The sequence below is a fragment of the Nomascus leucogenys genome, chromosome 5 (assembly GCF_006542625.1).
Source record: "Nomascus leucogenys isolate Asia chromosome 5, Asia_NLE_v1, whole genome shotgun sequence".
Classification (NCBI taxonomy): Eukaryota; Metazoa; Chordata; class Mammalia; order Primates; family Hylobatidae; genus Nomascus; species Nomascus leucogenys.
The window spans coordinates 26,601,808-26,619,755 of record NC_044385.1 but is presented as its reverse complement, the minus strand read 5'-3'; the positions used below and the strand labels follow the sequence as shown (position 1 = coordinate 26,619,755).

The window sequence follows — 17,948 nt, the reverse complement described above, 5'->3', positions numbered from 1 at the left end:
CTTCTAAGAGTAAAGTAGGAAATAAGTGTTCAAAAATTAGGAATTTATTGATTAAAATAAAATATGGTATGTCTGTACAGTTGCATAGGCTACAGCCACAAATCTTTAGTATCACTTGATGTGGATAGATGTTAATGACATGTTAAATGGGAAAGCAGGTAATGAAACAATATCTTTCAAACTATGAAATATGGATGACATTTCTAGTTTTTTGAGAACTTTTGTGTAAGTTAGTTTCATAATGCGTCTGCATAATCGAATCAATTTTTTTTGCCTTAATAACATGGACCAATTCTTTTTGTTTTGTTTTGTTTTGTTTTTTGGGACAGCGTTTTGCTCTGTTGCCCAGGCTGGAGTGCAGTAGTGCAGTCACAGCTCACTGTATTCTTCTCAACTTCTTGGGCTCAAGTGATCCTCCCACTTAAGCCTCTCGAGTAGCTGGGACTACAGGTGTGTGCCATCACATCCAGCTAATTTTTTTGTATTTTTTGTGGAGATGGGGTTTCGCCATGTTGCCTAGGCTGGTCTTGAACTCCTAGCCTCAAACGATCTGCCCTCCTAGGCCTCCCAAAATGTTGGGATTACAGGCATGAGCCATCACAATTGGCCTACATGTTCCAAGTCTTACCTAAACATTTTAATAATCTTAGCCTGTTTTGCTACCATACTTTTATAGTTTTTAGCATATGCTTTTTATATAACTGTGACAAAATTCCTTCCATCTAGGAACCTGCACTACTGAAAAATTTTAAATCTGTATTCAGTTTTGTTTATATGAGTCTTTTTCCTTCTTCAAAGTGAATTCAAGCAAATATCTATTAAGTTTGTAGCCCTCATGATTCAACAATGTTTAGGTTGCTTATATATTTTAAATGCTGGGTTAGTCAAAAGTAGCAAAATTTTTTGTTCTGTTGAAGTAAGGATTAAACAGATGAGTATTATATCTGCATTGAAAATCATTTCTGTATATTTTATTACCAGCGAGTAGTCAAGGATTTGGCAGGCACAACAATGGGTTACAGGTCAAAGGTTGTGTGCGTGGTAAGGAGAATCACCTGCCTATCCCTTTTTGCTTATTTTCTCTCTTTTCTCCAAGGCTCCTCAGACTTGGCCTGCCTTCTAGCTCAAACCTGAGACTCGAGGAAATATCTTCAGGGTGGCACTGCACACACCACTGTTGGTGGCCTCAGCTGGACATGCCTTTGATCCCGGGGCATTTAGTCTGCTTAATATTCCCGGTGGCTCAGAGAGTTTCCCAAGCAGGTGAAGAAAGGCAGCCCACAGGCTTCTGAGTGGGCATGCCATCTTCACTGCCCCAGGCTCCTGTTGGTGATGATACTTAGTGTGGAGTTGGCTTGCACTCCTAGTTACTTAGAGCTGCTCACATCCCTGCTCCTGCCCTTTCTCTACCACCAGCTCACAAAGGAGGGAGTGAATAGAAACCCAGCTCTCCTATTGCTTCCAAACTGCTGGCTGCTATTGTAGGAGGATAAGCTAAAACTGTAATGAGTTCATTTTTGATGCTTTGTCTTTTACTTCTGAAATCTAAATGAGAGAGAGAGAGGCAGGGGATAATCTTGTTAATATAAGATTCTGATCAATTAAAATTCTGTGGATTTTTCTCAAAGTCAGCTTAAATGCATTTCTTTGGCTTTCCACAAATATATTTATAATTTTTTAATTACCTTTTTTTTTTATTCTTGAAGAACAATGTGTATTCTGGAGGTAGTATGGCAAGAAGGAATACGTATGTCTGTGAAAGGACCACAGATCGATACGCAGCATTGCAGAATGGAAAAGACAGCAGGTAAATGCCACAGTGCCAAATAGTAATACCTTTGCTGTTGTTCTGTGTTAGTGCCCTTGCTGAAATGCCTGCAGCCGAATGGGTCAGGAGAAAAGGAGTTATTACATGAAATAGTAAGATTCCAACCAACCGTTCTTACTAAGACATCTCTCCTGTACCAGGATAGAAGGATGGGAAAACATTTAGAGAAAACAAGAAATAAATCTCTTTAACTGCCAATTTCTGAGTAAAATCTGATAGTAAATATTTTTCTATAACAAAGCAGATCATACTATCCTAATTTCATCTTCATAATTTGAACCTTATTCTCTTATGCACCTGCTGCCTCCTTCCCTTTCACCTCCCATCAAGTCATTACTGTATCTCAATAAAGGCTTTATTTTCCTCCCTCTGAAAAAAATGTGACCATCTTATTTCTCATCATTCAGAACCACAAAATTTTTAAAGTGTTTTATTTCAAATAATAATAAATCATATTATTTTTATTACTTAAAAGATGTATCTTCTTTCTATCATGAGTCACAAGGACTACTCATCAATATAGTACAAAGACATGGAGCCTATTCTAATGAAATTATTTTCTTAGTACCACCTGCAGTCATTTCAGTAGTGTGTACAAACCATTCTCACATTTGTTTCTTCTCACTTAATAAGAATGTAAAGTAAGTGCTATTGTAAGGCATACAAAGAAAAATGTATCTTCTTTGGACATAAGATAATTGGAAATTGATTTCAGACTTATGATTTTTCCTATACTAAATTTTAAGCTGCAGCTCCTTTAATCTGCAACAGTTAACGTATTGACTCATAATATGATCTAAAAGTGTTTTGATGAATCCAGAGATAATATTTTTGGTACAATTATGAATTCTGATTGTATGAATAATGGACAATGAACTACAGCAACGTATCACACCAAACTGTGACTTTGGGGAAGTAAAAAATGACTCCAGTCATAGTAATTTTATCTGAAATTATTGTATATCCACAAAAATAATTTTGTGCTTTCTCACATTTACATACATAGTGTGTGAGATTTTTTTCATAGATGATAGTGATAAATTCACCCTGTATACTTTTCATAAGAATATTGTTTTGTTAGTCATTAATAATGCCACTAATGTTAGTTTCTTTCAAATGTTTCAGTCATGAAAGGTGTTAGTTTAGATTTTTAAAAATATAGTTCTTAAATTTTAGTAAACCACAATTTTTCTTCTTTTTTACATTTCCATGGTCTTCTCAACTGCTTTATGGCGAAAGCCTTACGGAGATGTCTGTGAGTAGCATATCTTCTGCAGGCTCTTCTGTGGCCTCTGCTGTCCCCTCAGCACGACCGCGCCACCAGAAGTCCATGTCCACTTCTGGTCATCCTATTAAAGTCACACTGCCAACCATTAAAGACGGCTCTGAAGCTTACCGGCCTGGGTAATGTGCTGGTTACATCTCATTTTGTTCGTTAAGAGTTTCTAAAAATATAGCACCATGTGAAAATACATGATAATCACCATCACATTAAGACTTTTCTAATAAGATTCAGTGTTTGTAATGGAGGAAGAATTGAATTGTAACATAAACTTTCTATGTACTTTGGCTGTTATTGGAAACATTGCATATAACTTAAATCATTTTCTAGAGGAATTTTTTTAAGGATTTGATTTTATATCCGTCTATAAAGTTAAGAATTGCTGTTTAATTTGTCATTTAGGTAAATTGATTGTTTTATTATTTAAACCATACAAACAAACACTAGACTGGGAGTTGAGACCCATGGATAATGATCAGGCTCAATTCCTTGTTCCTAATAAAACCGGGCTTCAGTTTTCCTGTCAATGAAACTGATGAACTCAAAGAGCCTGTTCAGATGTAAAATTGTATGATTGTTTTTCTAGTATTTTTCTATTTTAAGATTTCTCAAATTCAGTACATCTGAACATTTTAACCGTCTGTTAGATTTGTTAGTCATATTGGTGGTGCCATGTGGTCTTATACCATCACTGAGGCCTAAATTAGAAATAGGAAATTGTTTTATTCAAAGCCTGTTTAATAAACAATAAAATTTGTGTTCAACATTGCTAAGTGGTTTTAGGAGAATATTAAAAAAATATTTGCAGTACCCCTTGTTTGGCATTCCTGATACTGAAAAGTATTTATCTTTGTGTCCCTGTTTCAGTCATTTCTTAATTTTTAGTGACCAAACAAAAGGTACTTAGTTTCAAACTGAAATTTTACTCCAAACCCACGTCTCACATCTCTAATGTGAACAAATAAAGTAGGGCCAAAAGAAGTAGCCATAGCTATTTGTTTCAGGTTTTTAGCATGAGTGAAAGGTTTTCTTGTCATTATTCTAAATGATATATCTTAATTTGTCCCAGCAGTACAACCCAGAGAGTGCCTGCTGCTTCCCCATCTGCTCACAGTATTAGTACTGCGACTCCAGACCGGACCCGTTTTCCCCGAGGGAGCTCAAGCCGAAGCACTTTCCATGGTGAACAGCTCCGGGAGCGACGCAGTGCTGCTTATAATGGGCCACCTGCTTCACCATCCCATGAAACGGGTGCATTTGCACATGCCAGAAGGGGAACGTCAACTGGTATAATAAGCAAAATCACATCCAAATTTGTTCGCAGGTCAGTACCAATGTACTGTCGTGTTTTGTTTCCTCTAGAAATTACAAAGGAAACTAGACTTTTTAAAAAAAATCTTTATAATAATTTTCTAAAATGGTTTCATAACATTTCATTAGAGCTGCTCTTTTACAGAGTTGGAAGAAAAACATCTAGGAAGACATAAAGTAGTTTTCCTTAAGAGAGAGAAAGGAAAAAATGGACAAAATGAGATTTTAAAAATCTGTAAAATAAAATGGAAAGAACAAAAACTTGACTTCAAAAATGTGTGTTTTAACAAAATATTATTTTCTATTTAAAAGCCTTGATTGAGGAAAAGAAATGAGTTTACATGTTTCCTTCAAATTTATCTTGACAATACTTTTAAATTGCTTACTAATAATATATAATTTACATTTTTTTCTTCTTGCATAAAAAGCCTACACAGCAGAGTCACAGATCACTTATGCAATTTTACATCATAAAACCTTATCAAAACATAGTAAACACAAAATGAATGCATGTATAGTAAAGGTCTAATCTACTTAAACAATGCAATTATACTTTCTAAAAAGTAAGCATACTTACTATGCTTACTATGCTTACATGTACAGTGCACATTGATGATACAAGTTGCACTACAATGCAGGCTGATGTGGATTTGATCTATTCCTGTGTCCCACTAAATGCCTACTTAAGCCCTGCGACAGACAAAGCACTGTTAGGTGCAGAACAGAATCTAAAGATAGGTAAGACGGCATCTGTGCCCTCCAGATTCTTATAGTCTTGTAAGAAGCAGACAAACAACTAGCCATGATATAAAGCAGAACATGTGCTAAAAAGTGTGGGCAACATGCTGGATTCCAGAGGAAGGCACAATTGTTTCTATCTAGGGAGACAGTGAAGGCACCCTATCATATAATCATTTCAGCTGAGCCTTCAATGATGGGTAAGAAATAATTATACTTGCTTTAAGAAATACTAATTAAATACTTAGTTTCCAATGTTATTAGTGTTTGTAGGATTTCAAAGAGTGGATGTGGAAAAGAGAAGCAGCAGCTTCAGTCTAACTTGCCTTGTCATGGAGCTATTTATAGACTTGGTTCATACATCAGTTTGCCAAGTATCACATAGGTGAATTAAAAACTTTAAAGCCTCAAATGTAACATAAATTTCTAACCATATCAGTCAGTGACTTTGTACCATTGGGGCAATTACTATGCAGCATGACAAATTGCTAGAGAAAGAACTAAAAGTTCACCAACAGAGTCAGCATGGAAGTTAGATCATAGTGTTGCCGGCCATCTGCAGGGTACTAGTCAGATTATCAGTAGTTTCTGCTTTTGGAATTTCTCTATTTAAGGCCATTTCAAAAAGCCAGTACTTTCTCATGGTTAAGCCAGAATTAATTTTAAAGTGAAGAAAAATAGATTTGTAGTTTCGTGCTTGATTACTAATTGTGCATTAAGCATTGTGCAAAATATTTCTCTTAACTGCAATAAAAATTTAGACTCTAGGGGAAACAGAGTACTGTGGAAAGGAAGTGGGGAGATAGAATGCCAAAGCAAGAAAGTGCCTTAGAGCTGGTCTGTTGGGAGGTTCTGATAAACGATTGCCATATAGTCTTTGAACACATATGTGGAGACCTACTACATGCAAGGCCCTTTTGTAGGAGCTGTTGCTACTGCAGTGAGTGAGACTGATGGGGCTCCTGCCTTCCTGTGAGCAACTTACTATCTTGAAACATTCCACAGTTAAAGCGTTTCCCTTGCTTGGCTCTGGTTTTCTCCTATCTCACAGACTAGCTATCTCTTCTCAGTCTCCTTTGCTGGCTTTTTTCAGATTCCCTTGCCTTTCTACCAACCTTTAAATATTAGAATGCCCTAGAGCTCAGGCTTTGGACACATTTTTTTCTCTGGTTTTCCTTACACTCTTGGTGATCCCAGTCGGGCTCATGACATTAGATTCCATCCTGTATGAACAACTCCCAAGTGTATCTCTAGCCCACATCTCTCTCCTGAACTGCAGACTCTTATATCCAACTGCTGCTCAGCCTCTCCACTTAGATACATTATAGACTCTGAAACAGAACATGTTCAAAAGTAAACTCTCGTTCCTTTTCCCAAACCTATCCCTCCCTCATTCTTCACCGTGTTAGAAATTGGCAGCCTTGTCCTTACAGTTGCTCAGACCATAAGCCTTGGAGTTATCCTTGACACTTCTTTTCCTCATACCACATCAGATCCATTGGCAATTTGTGTTGGCTTTACCTTCACAGCATTTCCAGGATTTAACTGCTTCCGTCACTCCCACCACTGCCTTCATACTCTGAACCACTATTCATCTTTCACTTCCTCATAGGTCTCCTAGTTTCTGTCCTTGTCCTTCTCTTCTGTTTCAGCAGTGTCGTGTCAAGTCTGATCATGTCACTCTTAAATTTAAAGCCCCTGATTAGCTTTCACCTTGCTCAGAATACAATTCTGTGCCCTCACTGTGGCCTGTGGGGCCTTGTGTAACCTGGCCATCCATTTCTGCTCTGACCTCTTCTCCCACTCTTCCCCTTGCTGCTTCCACACCAGCCACACAGGCACCAGACTGTCCTCAAGTACATTAAACACACTGGCATTGTGTACCTGCTATTCCTTCTGCCTGGAATTCTCTGCCCTAAATACCTGCATGGCTCACTTCTACACCAAACCTTATGATTTTCTAACCGTAGCTCATTCTTATATAGGGAATAACCCAATTTGTTCAGTTGAGTATATATTGCTATGTATAGGTAATTGTTTTTTAAGTGTTAAGTGTTGGAGAGCACGCTGTGCTGCATATGCTGTTAGAGCCAGCTGCACCTTCTGTAGCCCCATCTGCCTCCTACCATGGCTACTTCAAGCAGACTTCCTGGGCTCTTTGAAACAATTGCCAAGTAGCAGAAATTCTTCCAGTGTTCCTACTGGCATCCAGGTAGGCAGGAACAGGGTATGGGTCAATTGCTATTTCAGTCAATTACAGCAGAGGAGATAGGGTCTAAGGGACATTTCACTCCTAATGATTTAAGTTTGGCAGCTGTGGAATAGATGTTTGCTAATAGTAAATAATAAAGCATAATATAAATAGGACAGAAAAATCCAGTGAGATTTTTGTCCCTTCCTAAAGGAATTTTGTCTTAGCAGTGGGAGTCAACAGCATTACTGTCTTGCTTGCCAAGTTGGTACACCGTCCATCTGTGTATATCAGTTCATCTACATGTAACTGAAAATGTACATTTCACTTTGAGCCTGCTCAAAAATGTTTTATTTATTTCAATGTGCTATAATAAAAATGGATTTGTATAGATGGCATTGAATTTTTATTATACTTCCCAATGAAAATGCCAGTTATTAAAAATAGAAATTTAAGAAATTACATTTGAATGGGAGAATACATTTTAGTATTCTTTTAAATTCAGATAGAAAATTTTTTTTTCATAATATGTTTGTTAAAAAAGGCATGTATTAGTTAAAGACCCTCAGAGGCATAAGGCATTCATATTCTTAAGAACAATTTAAAATTTTAGAGCTTGGTATGTGGGTGTGTTTCATTAATTTGGGGGATGGGAGAGTACCACTGATTTTATTCTTATTGCATTCGTTTTACATAAATAATAGAAATGTTTCTGGAATGGCTAAAACATTAAGACAGTATTAACTTAAGGATTCAAGTTGGTGATTTTTCCCACTATTTAATAGTATTTTACCCTTTATCACAAGATATTTAGTTACCTTTAAAAATAACAAAGCATTAAAATTTTGGTAGACTTCAAAAATATTAATTACATGCAACACAGAACAATTAGTAGTGTTTTCCTGGTTTTATTTCGCAGGTGGATATCCAGGTAAGGTCAGTGTTTTTATTAAGATTGAATCCGTGTTTTTAGACTTGGCTACATGGATAGGCTGTTAATTTGCTGTGATATTTTATAATGTGCATGAATTGTTAGCATAACTTCTAAAAGAAATTGCTTATTTAGAAATTGGTATTTATTTGCTGACTACAAGGTTAATGTATATGTTTTCTAAATTGAGCGACTACTAGAATTATACATAATTACAAATTGGAAGTTGAATCTTGCTATTGATAATTATTAAATAGTTTTAACTTTAGATTAAACTAAACCAAAAGATAAATTATGACTTCAAATGAATCATGGCTGGGAATTGGAAGATTATGAAAAAAAAAATTTTAAACTTTCACCTCATATTGCCTCTTGACAAAAATGAGTAGACGCTCAATAAATGATAAATTACATGCGGTTATGATGAAAAACATGAGAAATAGTCTCAGACTGACTAGTAATAGAAAACTGTCATGGTAGAAGTTTGCTCAACAAGCTAATTTTAAAATAATTTTAGATATAGGTTTTCTTGATATATTTTTTACTTTTATCATTAAATCTCAACCTTCACTTTGTTTTGAGGGATCCAAGTGAAGGCGAAGCCAGTGGCAGAACCGACACCTCAAGGTGAGGAGCCACTATTAATACTTCGCTGCTAGGTCCCTGTGTATGAAAACGTACTTTTGAAATACTTACAGCATTTAATGATCATGAATAGATCTAATAACTAGATAGCATGCGTATTTTAGATTTTCATATTGGGGTGGGTTTTCATAATGTTACCTAGCATTCAAGTCAGTCAACTTTAAGTTTGTTTTCCAAACATGCATTTGAATTGTGTACTTGGTATAGAAATAGGCTTTCTGTTCTATAAAGTATGTCAAGCTGAAGAATTAATAGATTAAATATACTGATATTTTTCTCACTAAAGTAATGTAACTAAAATTAGTCTGAGTCAAATAGCACAAATAACACAGAACAGGGAGATAATTACATGTAGGAAGATTTGATATTAGTAATATATTTTACTAATATATTTACTAATATATTTACAAATTCAGTGTTTGATCACATGTAAAAATTATTTTCAGGCATACAATTGGGGATTTCTTTTTTTGACATTTCATGCTAGTTGTATATTCATTCTGGCAATGGGTTTCATACTTGAGCACAATCAGAATTACAGGGAAAACTTGATAAAAAGATTGCTGGATCCCACACCCAGGGTTTCTGATTCAGGGGCCGAGGCAGGTGCCTGTGCATTTGCATTTCTAACAAGTCCCCAGGAGATGCTTATGCTGCTGTTCTAGGGACCACATTATGGACATGTTAGTACTTGTGTTCATATTTTACAAATGAGAAATTTAAGAAATGAAGGCATTAATTTATTTTGAGTGTACCCAAGCATTAAGGGATGCAGTGTAAATTTTACAACCAACAAGTATTCCACAGTATGAAAGGCTCTGACTTCATTCAGGAACGATTGTGACCAGCTGAACACAAGCCTCCAGTTTGATTTCTACTTTTCAAATTACTTAAAATATAAAACACAATTAACTTTGGAAAACTATAGCATTCCCACGTAGTCTTTTTAACAAACTGTGCTATATTTATATTTAGTAATAATAGTTGAAATGTTTCTTTGTAGAATTAGGTACCTGAGTTACCACGGTAGGGAGCCACAGGGGAGCAAGACAAATATTCTTCACTTTCTTCTGCCTTTTATAGAAACATGGAGGACTTGTTCTTAGCCTCTCCCTCACTTAGTCTTCACTTTTGAGCCCCTCCTTGCATTTCATCCTATATTTCCACTAAATTTCCCTCTGAGACATTTAGTAGTGTGTGGAATTGCAAGTGGCCGTTAATAGTTGCATTTTTATCCTTTTAATGTAACAACATAATTTTATTACACTATAAGAATTAGTAACTGGTCTTTTATAAATGTTTACACAATACTTTTCACATTCCCTTTTGTTTGGTTGTCGTTGGGTTTGGTTCTGTTTTTGCTTTTGAACTGACTTATTGAATACTAACTATAAAGTACTTTCTGATCATTTAATTTTCACAACAACTAGGTGAAAATGCCTAGTTTACAGATGAAAAAAACAGCAAGGAACATAGGTGGGATCAAGCCAGTTATAATGAGGTTCTGTCATTTCAGGGAGATGGGGTGATACTGTGGCTAGAAGTACAGGTGCTCAGCCAGAGTGCATGGGTTTCAGCTGTGTTCTACCACTTATCTTACTGTGTGGCTTTGGGGAAGTTACTTCAACTCTGTATGCCTCCATTTCCTCACTCTAACTGCCTCCTAGGGTTGTTCTGAGGGGTAAATGAGTAATTAATACATTTTAGGCACTTAGGACAATTCCTGCACCTAGTAAGTACTCAATAAACGTTAGCTGTTATTATATTAATATCCACATTTCCAGGAGCTGTCTACAATTGAGATTATCAGTAACATTGTCTGTGAGACCATGCAGAAAAACATTTTATTGTCTTAAGGTCATCTTAAGGTGGAATGGAAGGAAACTAGACTTAGAATAATACCCCTGAATTCTAGTCTTCACTTTTCAACTCATTAACTCTATAACTTCAGAAAACTAATTTTTTTTTTTTTTCTGAGACAAAGTTTTGCTCTGTTGCCTAGGCTGGAGTGCAGTGGCACAACCTCAGCTCACTGCAGCCTCCACCTCCCGGGTTCAAGCAATTATCCTGCCTCAGCTTCCCAAGTAGCTGGGATTACAGGCGCGTGCCACTGCACCCGGCTGATTTTTGTATTTTTAGTAGAGATGAGGTTTCTCTATGTTGGCCAGGCTGGTCTCAAACTCCTGACCTCGTGGTCCTCCCACCTTGGCGTCCCAAAGTGCTGAGATTACAGGTGTGAGCCACAGAAAACTAATTTTAAGTTTTCCAGCCATCAGTTCCATCTTTAAAATGAGTGCTCAGTCAGCTCATCTCTCAGGTCCCTTCCAGCATGCCGATTCCACCAGAATTATACATGTGACCTTGGTAAATGACTCTGGTTGGCTTGCAAGCCCTAAGAGGCCTGTGATGCAATGGCTTAGATTCAATGGGCAAAAAGAAAAACAGAGAACACAATGAAGTCATTATTTTCCATACTTATTAATAGTCTTTGGAAATTTATTTTCTCTCCATATTCCTTTCCTTATTTTCTCAAGATTGCATAGTTTGCAGAGCTTTGGGGACTCAGATACCTAGGCTCAGACACCTGGAAATGAAGTAGATAATATATATAAAATTATACATGAATATATATCATACTATTGATATAAAATATATATATATTAATTTAAAAGATGTATGCAGTAGATTATAAACTCCTTTCAAGGTACTTTTTTTTTTCTTAAATCACGTAAGTGAGATAGGTTAACAAGTTGCAATTGTAGCATCTCTATTTGGATAATTGTTCAAGAAATTTAATTACAGGATTTTCCGTATCACGAATAATCTATTAACTTTGATGAAGCTATGAAGGTTTCTTTCTATGACTATTTGAAATAGGTTTTTTTGTTTCCATATTACTTGTGGGATGCCTGCAATAAGTAAAATTCAGTGAGATTTAGTCATTTAACAAATATGTTAATTATTACTATGTACCCAGCACAGTTCTAGATGCCTGAGATATATCAGTGAATGAAATAGACAAAATTCCTTGCCCTCCTGGAGTTTACAATCTAATGGTAGATTCAGACAACACCCTAACAAATGGGTTAAATAATATGTTAGAATGTGTAAGTGCTATAGAGAAAAATAAAGCAGGCTAAGGGGGCTTGGCCATGCTAGGATAGGAGTTAGGGTACAATAGGGCAGTCAGGGGAAGCCTCATGAAGAAGTGAGCAGAGATTTGAAAAAAGTAAAGGAGTTAGCGTCGCAGCCATCTGGGGAGAAGCATTCATGACAGAGGGAACAGTCTGTGCAACAGCCTTATGGCAAGAACATAACCCGTGTGTTCAAGGAACAGCATGGAGGCCATTGTGTTCTGATAGGAGTGAGGAAGGAGAAAAATTCTAGGAAATGGGGTTGGGGGGAGTAGGAGTTGGAGTGCAAGTCATGGGGAACATCGTAGACTGTTTTAAGGATGTCTTTAGTGAAATGAGAAGTCACTGGAGGACACTGAGATGTGTGGTTAATCTAACGTCTTTACCTAATTGCAGTACAACATTCTTTCTCAACCTTACCAGGTAAATGAATTATCTTTCCCTCTGAAGTTATTACATTCCTCCTATCCAAAAAGGCAGAAAAAAGAAATTTTTTATATTTCAAAAATGTATATTTACAAATAGAATATTAGTGGTCCCTATTTTGTGCATGTGCTTGAACAGAGAAATACGGAACTGAAGAAGGGATTAAGTTCTTCACTTTCAGTTGCAGGCTTGTTTCCCTCAAACCACTTATATTTAAGAAAAATGCTATTTTAGATTGACAATATTAAAAGTCAAAACAGATTGCATCTTGGGGTGTGTTTCTGTAATAGCAAGATAACATAAATCTTTGCGTCCATCTGCGGGTAGTCTGCAAATTAGGCACTGAATTATGACCACTTAGATTTTATGTGTGTTTTGATCTCTTTGCTGAGTGAAATATTTGTTTCCACTCTTTCCCTTTGCCCTCTTCTTCCAGAAGTACATCAGGGGAACCAAAAGAAAGAGACAAGGAAGAGGGTAAAGATTCTAAGCCGCGTTCTTTGCGGTTCACATGGAGTATGAAGACCACTAGTTCAATGGACCCTAATGACATGATGAGAGAAATCCGAAAAGTATTAGATGCAAATAACTGTGATTATGAGCAAAAAGAGAGATTTTTGCTTTTCTGTGTCCATGGAGACGCTAGACAGGATAGCCTCGTGCAGTGGGAGATGGAAGTCTGCAAGTTGCCACGACTGTCACTTAATGGGGTCCGCTTCAAGCGAATATCTGGGACATCTATTGCCTTTAAGAACATTGCATCAAAAATAGCAAATGAGCTTAAGCTGTAAAGAAGTCCAAATTTACAGGTTCAGGGAAGATACATACGTATATGAGGTACAGTTTTTGAATGTACTGGTAATGCCTAATGTGGTCTGCCTGTGAATCTCCCCATGTAGAATTTGCCCTTAATGCAATAAGGTTATACATAGTTATGAACTGTAAAATTAAAGTCAGTATGAACTATAATAAATATCTGTAGCTTAAAAAGTAGGTTCACATGTACAGGTAAGTATATTGTGTATTTCTGTTCATTTTCTGTTCATAGAGTTGTAAAATAAAACATGATTGCTTAAAAACTTGTATAGTTGTCTAGATTTCTGCACATGAATGTATGTTTGATGCTTTGATTTGAAAATGTTCTTCCCTGTTATTTACATTCTGGTGGGTTTTTTAAATTCTTACCTCCATCATGCAATTTTGAAAATTGTGTCCAGAATTAAAAGTGCGTAGAAATAGTCTTTACAATTGTAGCATGGAACTTTAAAAATTGTTTTAAAATCATATTTAAATTTAAACCAGAAGCTGAAAAATAGATCAGCTTTATTATACACAAAATTATTACTGCTTATCTTTGCTCTTTTCCTTGTTATCCCACAAGGTTTAGTTGAGAAGATACAAAATGTTTACAGTGTTGGCACTTAGAGTTTTTAAATTCAAGTACATGAAATTCAATAATAGCATTGCCTTGAGCTAACTAAGAAGTACTGGGAAAAAAAGTTAAATCTACATCAAGTTTCTTTTGAACTTTGAAGTGTTTTCTGACCCACTGCTAATTGTAGCAACAAAATTTAAAAGAAAAAAACCATACTTTATCTGGCTATTATAACATAAAGTGTCACGTAGGTTTGCTGCCTTCAGAATACCACAATTTAATTGTGGGAATATAATAATATTGGGACTGTTTCATAGCACAAACTCATCTTTACAGTGTTGATCAATGCATCAGTTAAGAAGTAATGCCACCTCAGGAATTAACTGGCATTGGGAACATTTGCCTCATTCTCCTGCTGTCCTCTTCATTCACCCCTGCCACTGTAATATCTAGAAGTACTTAAGAGACCTGTGAGCAAAACATACTATTTATAACAGTATATTATTGATTTATGCTTATGTGGTTGTTCAGTTTGTTCCCATGGTAACTCGTTTGTTTTAAATATTTTGCCAGATTTCTTGTATTTATTCCACATCATTATGCCTATAATGTGCCGCTTTGTGATTGGGCATTTGCCTACTTTTCTTTCATAATTAGTGATATATGCGATGTAAAACCACTAGTAAAGGTACATTTTAATACTTGTTATTTTATACTGAATTAGCCTTGGAGGTTGACTGTGCAATGTTATTTACTGTTGTAATTACTGTAATACCAACATATGGGCCCCATCTGCACACTCCTGAAAAATAGAAAGTGTATTCAAATTTTATCAGTTTAAAGAAAATAAAGCTGTGATAAATACTGTAATTCCAACCTACATTAGAAGGTCTAAGTGTAGGTGATGTGCCATTCCATAATGGCTTCCAGACTAGGATGAAATTTTACGTTCTGTACTGTGATGTAGCTTTCTTCTGTAACAGTTATGTTCTAAAATTAGTGAGTTTTTTTTTTTTTTTTGCCTTAGCAAAGGGTGGTGTTTGAAAAAAAAAAAATGTGTAGCCCCTTTTTAACCTAGTGTTCATTCAAAAAAAATTGATGCAAATCTTTATTCACTTTCACTGGTGCACACTGAAATTTTACTTGAACAGTTCTCATAATAAAGCACTTGTCTTTTGCTCTTTATCAGAATGTGAATTACCTGTTTCCTAGTACAAAAGTGTTCTGTATGAGGAGTTTATTGTATGTGTTCTAAATTTAGTTGGCAAAGGGTGAAGCTGTGAAGGTTTTCAAGATTATTGAAACTATAAAGGTTTCTTGTCATTATGACAAGAAAGTTTAATCTTTTTATAGGAATTCCTGTCACTGAAATACTTTTTAAAAAAAATAGACTCGTGTTTTCCACGGTAGAAACTGATGTTTTTTTAAATTTTCTCACTGTGGCCAACTCTTCTGTGTTTGTAGAAAGGAATTTGACTTCAATATCTTTTATGAACTAAAAATGAAATCTTGATACTCACTTTAGATTTTTCATTTTATGTGTTCATGACAACATAAATATTTTTCAAAGATTTAGAGGAATTTTGCAATATGTTTGCATAAATAAATACCAGTTTATGTTCACTGGCTATGTGATACCAGGATTTCCTTGGCTTCTGTTGAAATATTATTTGATATGACATCCCTTATATTAAATTAATTATTTTGTAGAAACTGGGGCACAGCATTTTATTTGTTAAATGAAAAGAATAAGATGAAATATACTCCAGAACCTTGATCCAATAATATTCTCTAAGATAGAATTTGATTTAAAACCGAAAAGCTCTTATTTTGAGGTGATTTTCACCAACAGTGTCATTTTGCACCATGGGGGGGAAAAAAGCGTACGGTGAGCAGCAGGGCACCAATTTACCGTAAACTAGTGATTCCATTAGCCTGTACAAATTAATCAAGATGACCTCTGCCTTCATTTTCGAAATACCTATTGAAATACCTACTGTGTCTTAAGATACATAAAAAAATTATAAAAGATCCTACCTCTCTGAGATTTTGGTCCATTTGAAAAAATAAATGTAAATACATGCACAACTAAAACATACACACGCACACACACAGAAGAAACTGAAAGTGCTCAAACAAGCACAGATAATAGATGCTCTAGAAATTCAAAGAAGAGTGAATTCTGTATGGACATTGGAAAGGCAGGTCTTTTAAGGGATTTGAAGAGTGGGTAAAATTTAAGAGACAGTAGAAAAGATCCTACAGATGGAAAAAAAGCTACAAGTTAGTAATAGCTCTAAGTCATGTTAAAAATAAACCACATATTCTAGGAAGTGGCAGGGTTCACATAGCTTGATTAATAGCTGATTATGTAAAGCATCAATTGGCAGTCTCAGCTTGGACTTGATCTATGGATAGAGGGGAGAAATTAGGAGGTATTTTTAAGCCAAAGAAGTACCTAATAAACTGGTTGTCAAAGAATAGCTCATTAATTCAGCAAGTTTATTGAGTGCCAGGGTCCATTAGTGTCTAGGTTCTAGGAAATAGCAGTAAAAAAAATATAGAAATGTATGAACTCGATTAAAGACTAGAGGCAGGAAGATCTTTTCAGAGGTTAAAACAAAGCATGAATGAAATAGCATAGATGTGGGGTGGTTAACACAGGGTGGAAAAAGGTAAAAGGAAAAACATTTCAAAAGATGTATCAACAAGGTATATGAGAGACAATTTCAAAAGATGTATCAACAAGGTATCATGGGCCAAGTGCAATGGCTCATGCTTGTAATCCCAGCACTTTGGGAGGCCAAGGTGGGTGGATCACTTGAACTCAGGAGTTCAAGAACAGCCTGGGCAACATGGTGAAACCCTGTCTCTACAAAAAATACAAAAATTAGCCGGGCATGGTGGCATGCACCTATAGTCCCAGCTACTTGGGAGGCTGAGGTGGGAGGATAGCTTGAGCCTAGGAGGCAGAGGTTGCAGTGAGCTGAGATCACTGCACTCCACTGCACTCCAGCCTGAGATCACTGCATGCCACTGCACTCCAGCCTGGGTGACAGAGTTGTCCCTGTCCCCCCTCCCTCCAAAAAAACAAGGTGTCATGAATAGGATTCACAGACTGTAAGAAATGATTGGGTGGGAGCAGAGCTTCCTGGCATAGGCTTCAAGTTTTCAGCTTGCATTTGAAGACTTCCACTTTCACTTAACGTGGAGTAACAAGTACCAGATTTACTCTCCCACCTAAGACAATGAAGAAACAAGATGAGATATATGAAATAATAAATTCACACAATGTTTTCATCAGAATGAAAACAATTTTTAAGACATTGGCTATTAGTCAGTGAAGAACAATGATCCTTGAGAGGAAAACAAACAAAATGACCTCTATGAGTGGCCCAGCCTGTGTCACAGGGAGAGGAAAATCAAGTTGGAGCTTGGCATTCTCTCTGATGAAGAAGTCAGAACTGAAAGGCCAGGGAGGCCAATACAGCTAGAGTCTGCAGGGAAGAGGGGGGTGGGGGGATACCAAAGAAACAGCTCTGGAGATCTGCAGAAATCAGCACATGAATGTAAGAAAACTAAATGAGGACAGTGAAAGAACCACCTGAAAGTATTAGAGGGAACAATTCATCGAACCTCATGCAAGGGTAATAATGCCTGTTCCACCCAGTCATTTGTAGAAAACAATTCATGGAGCAGTGGGCATAGTACTCAGAAGAGTTTTGCCTCAGTAATGGGAACTACTTAGCACTAAATACTGCCTTGGTACTGCTTAACACAAGCCATATCCAGAAGGATAAGGGTTTCAGAGAAACAACTATGTCCCAGAACAAAGCTTAAGAATATAGTAATAGAAAATGTGCCAGGCACGGTGGCTCATGCCTGTAATCCCAGCACTTTGGAAGGCTGAGGTGGGTGGATCGCCTAAGGTCAGGAGTTCGAGACTAGCTTGGCCAACATGGTGAAACCACATCTCTACTAAAAATAGAAAAATAAGCCAGGCGTGGTGGCACACGCCTGTAATTGCTACTGGGGAGGCTGAGGCAAGAGAATTGCTTGAACCTGGGAGACGGAGCTTGCAGTGAGC

General features: G+C 36.5%; 1 protein-coding gene across 5 annotated transcripts in view; it reads left to right on the top strand.

Annotated features, from left to right (window-relative positions):
* The window catches only part of MARK1 (microtubule affinity regulating kinase 1), a 137,837-nt gene extending 122,267 nt beyond the window's left edge, over positions 1–15,570 (top strand). Inside the window, exons 14-18 of one of the 5 annotated variants that reach the window (XM_030812848.1) lie at positions 1,707–1,807; positions 3,068–3,232; positions 4,180–4,434; positions 8,864–8,908; positions 12,923–15,570. In XM_030812848.1, the coding sequence (XP_030668708.1) occupies positions 1,707–1,807; positions 3,068–3,232; positions 4,180–4,434; positions 8,864–8,908; positions 12,923–13,277 (921 nt within the window). In that variant the 3' untranslated portion in view covers positions 13,278–15,570. The remainder of the gene's footprint in view (positions 1–1,706; positions 1,808–3,067; positions 3,233–4,179; positions 4,435–8,863; positions 8,909–12,922) is intronic. The other 4 variants (XM_030812850.1, XM_030812853.1, XM_030812852.1 and 1 more) reach the window with 4 other exon arrangements.
* Positions 15,571–17,948: the final 2,378 nt, after the last annotated feature.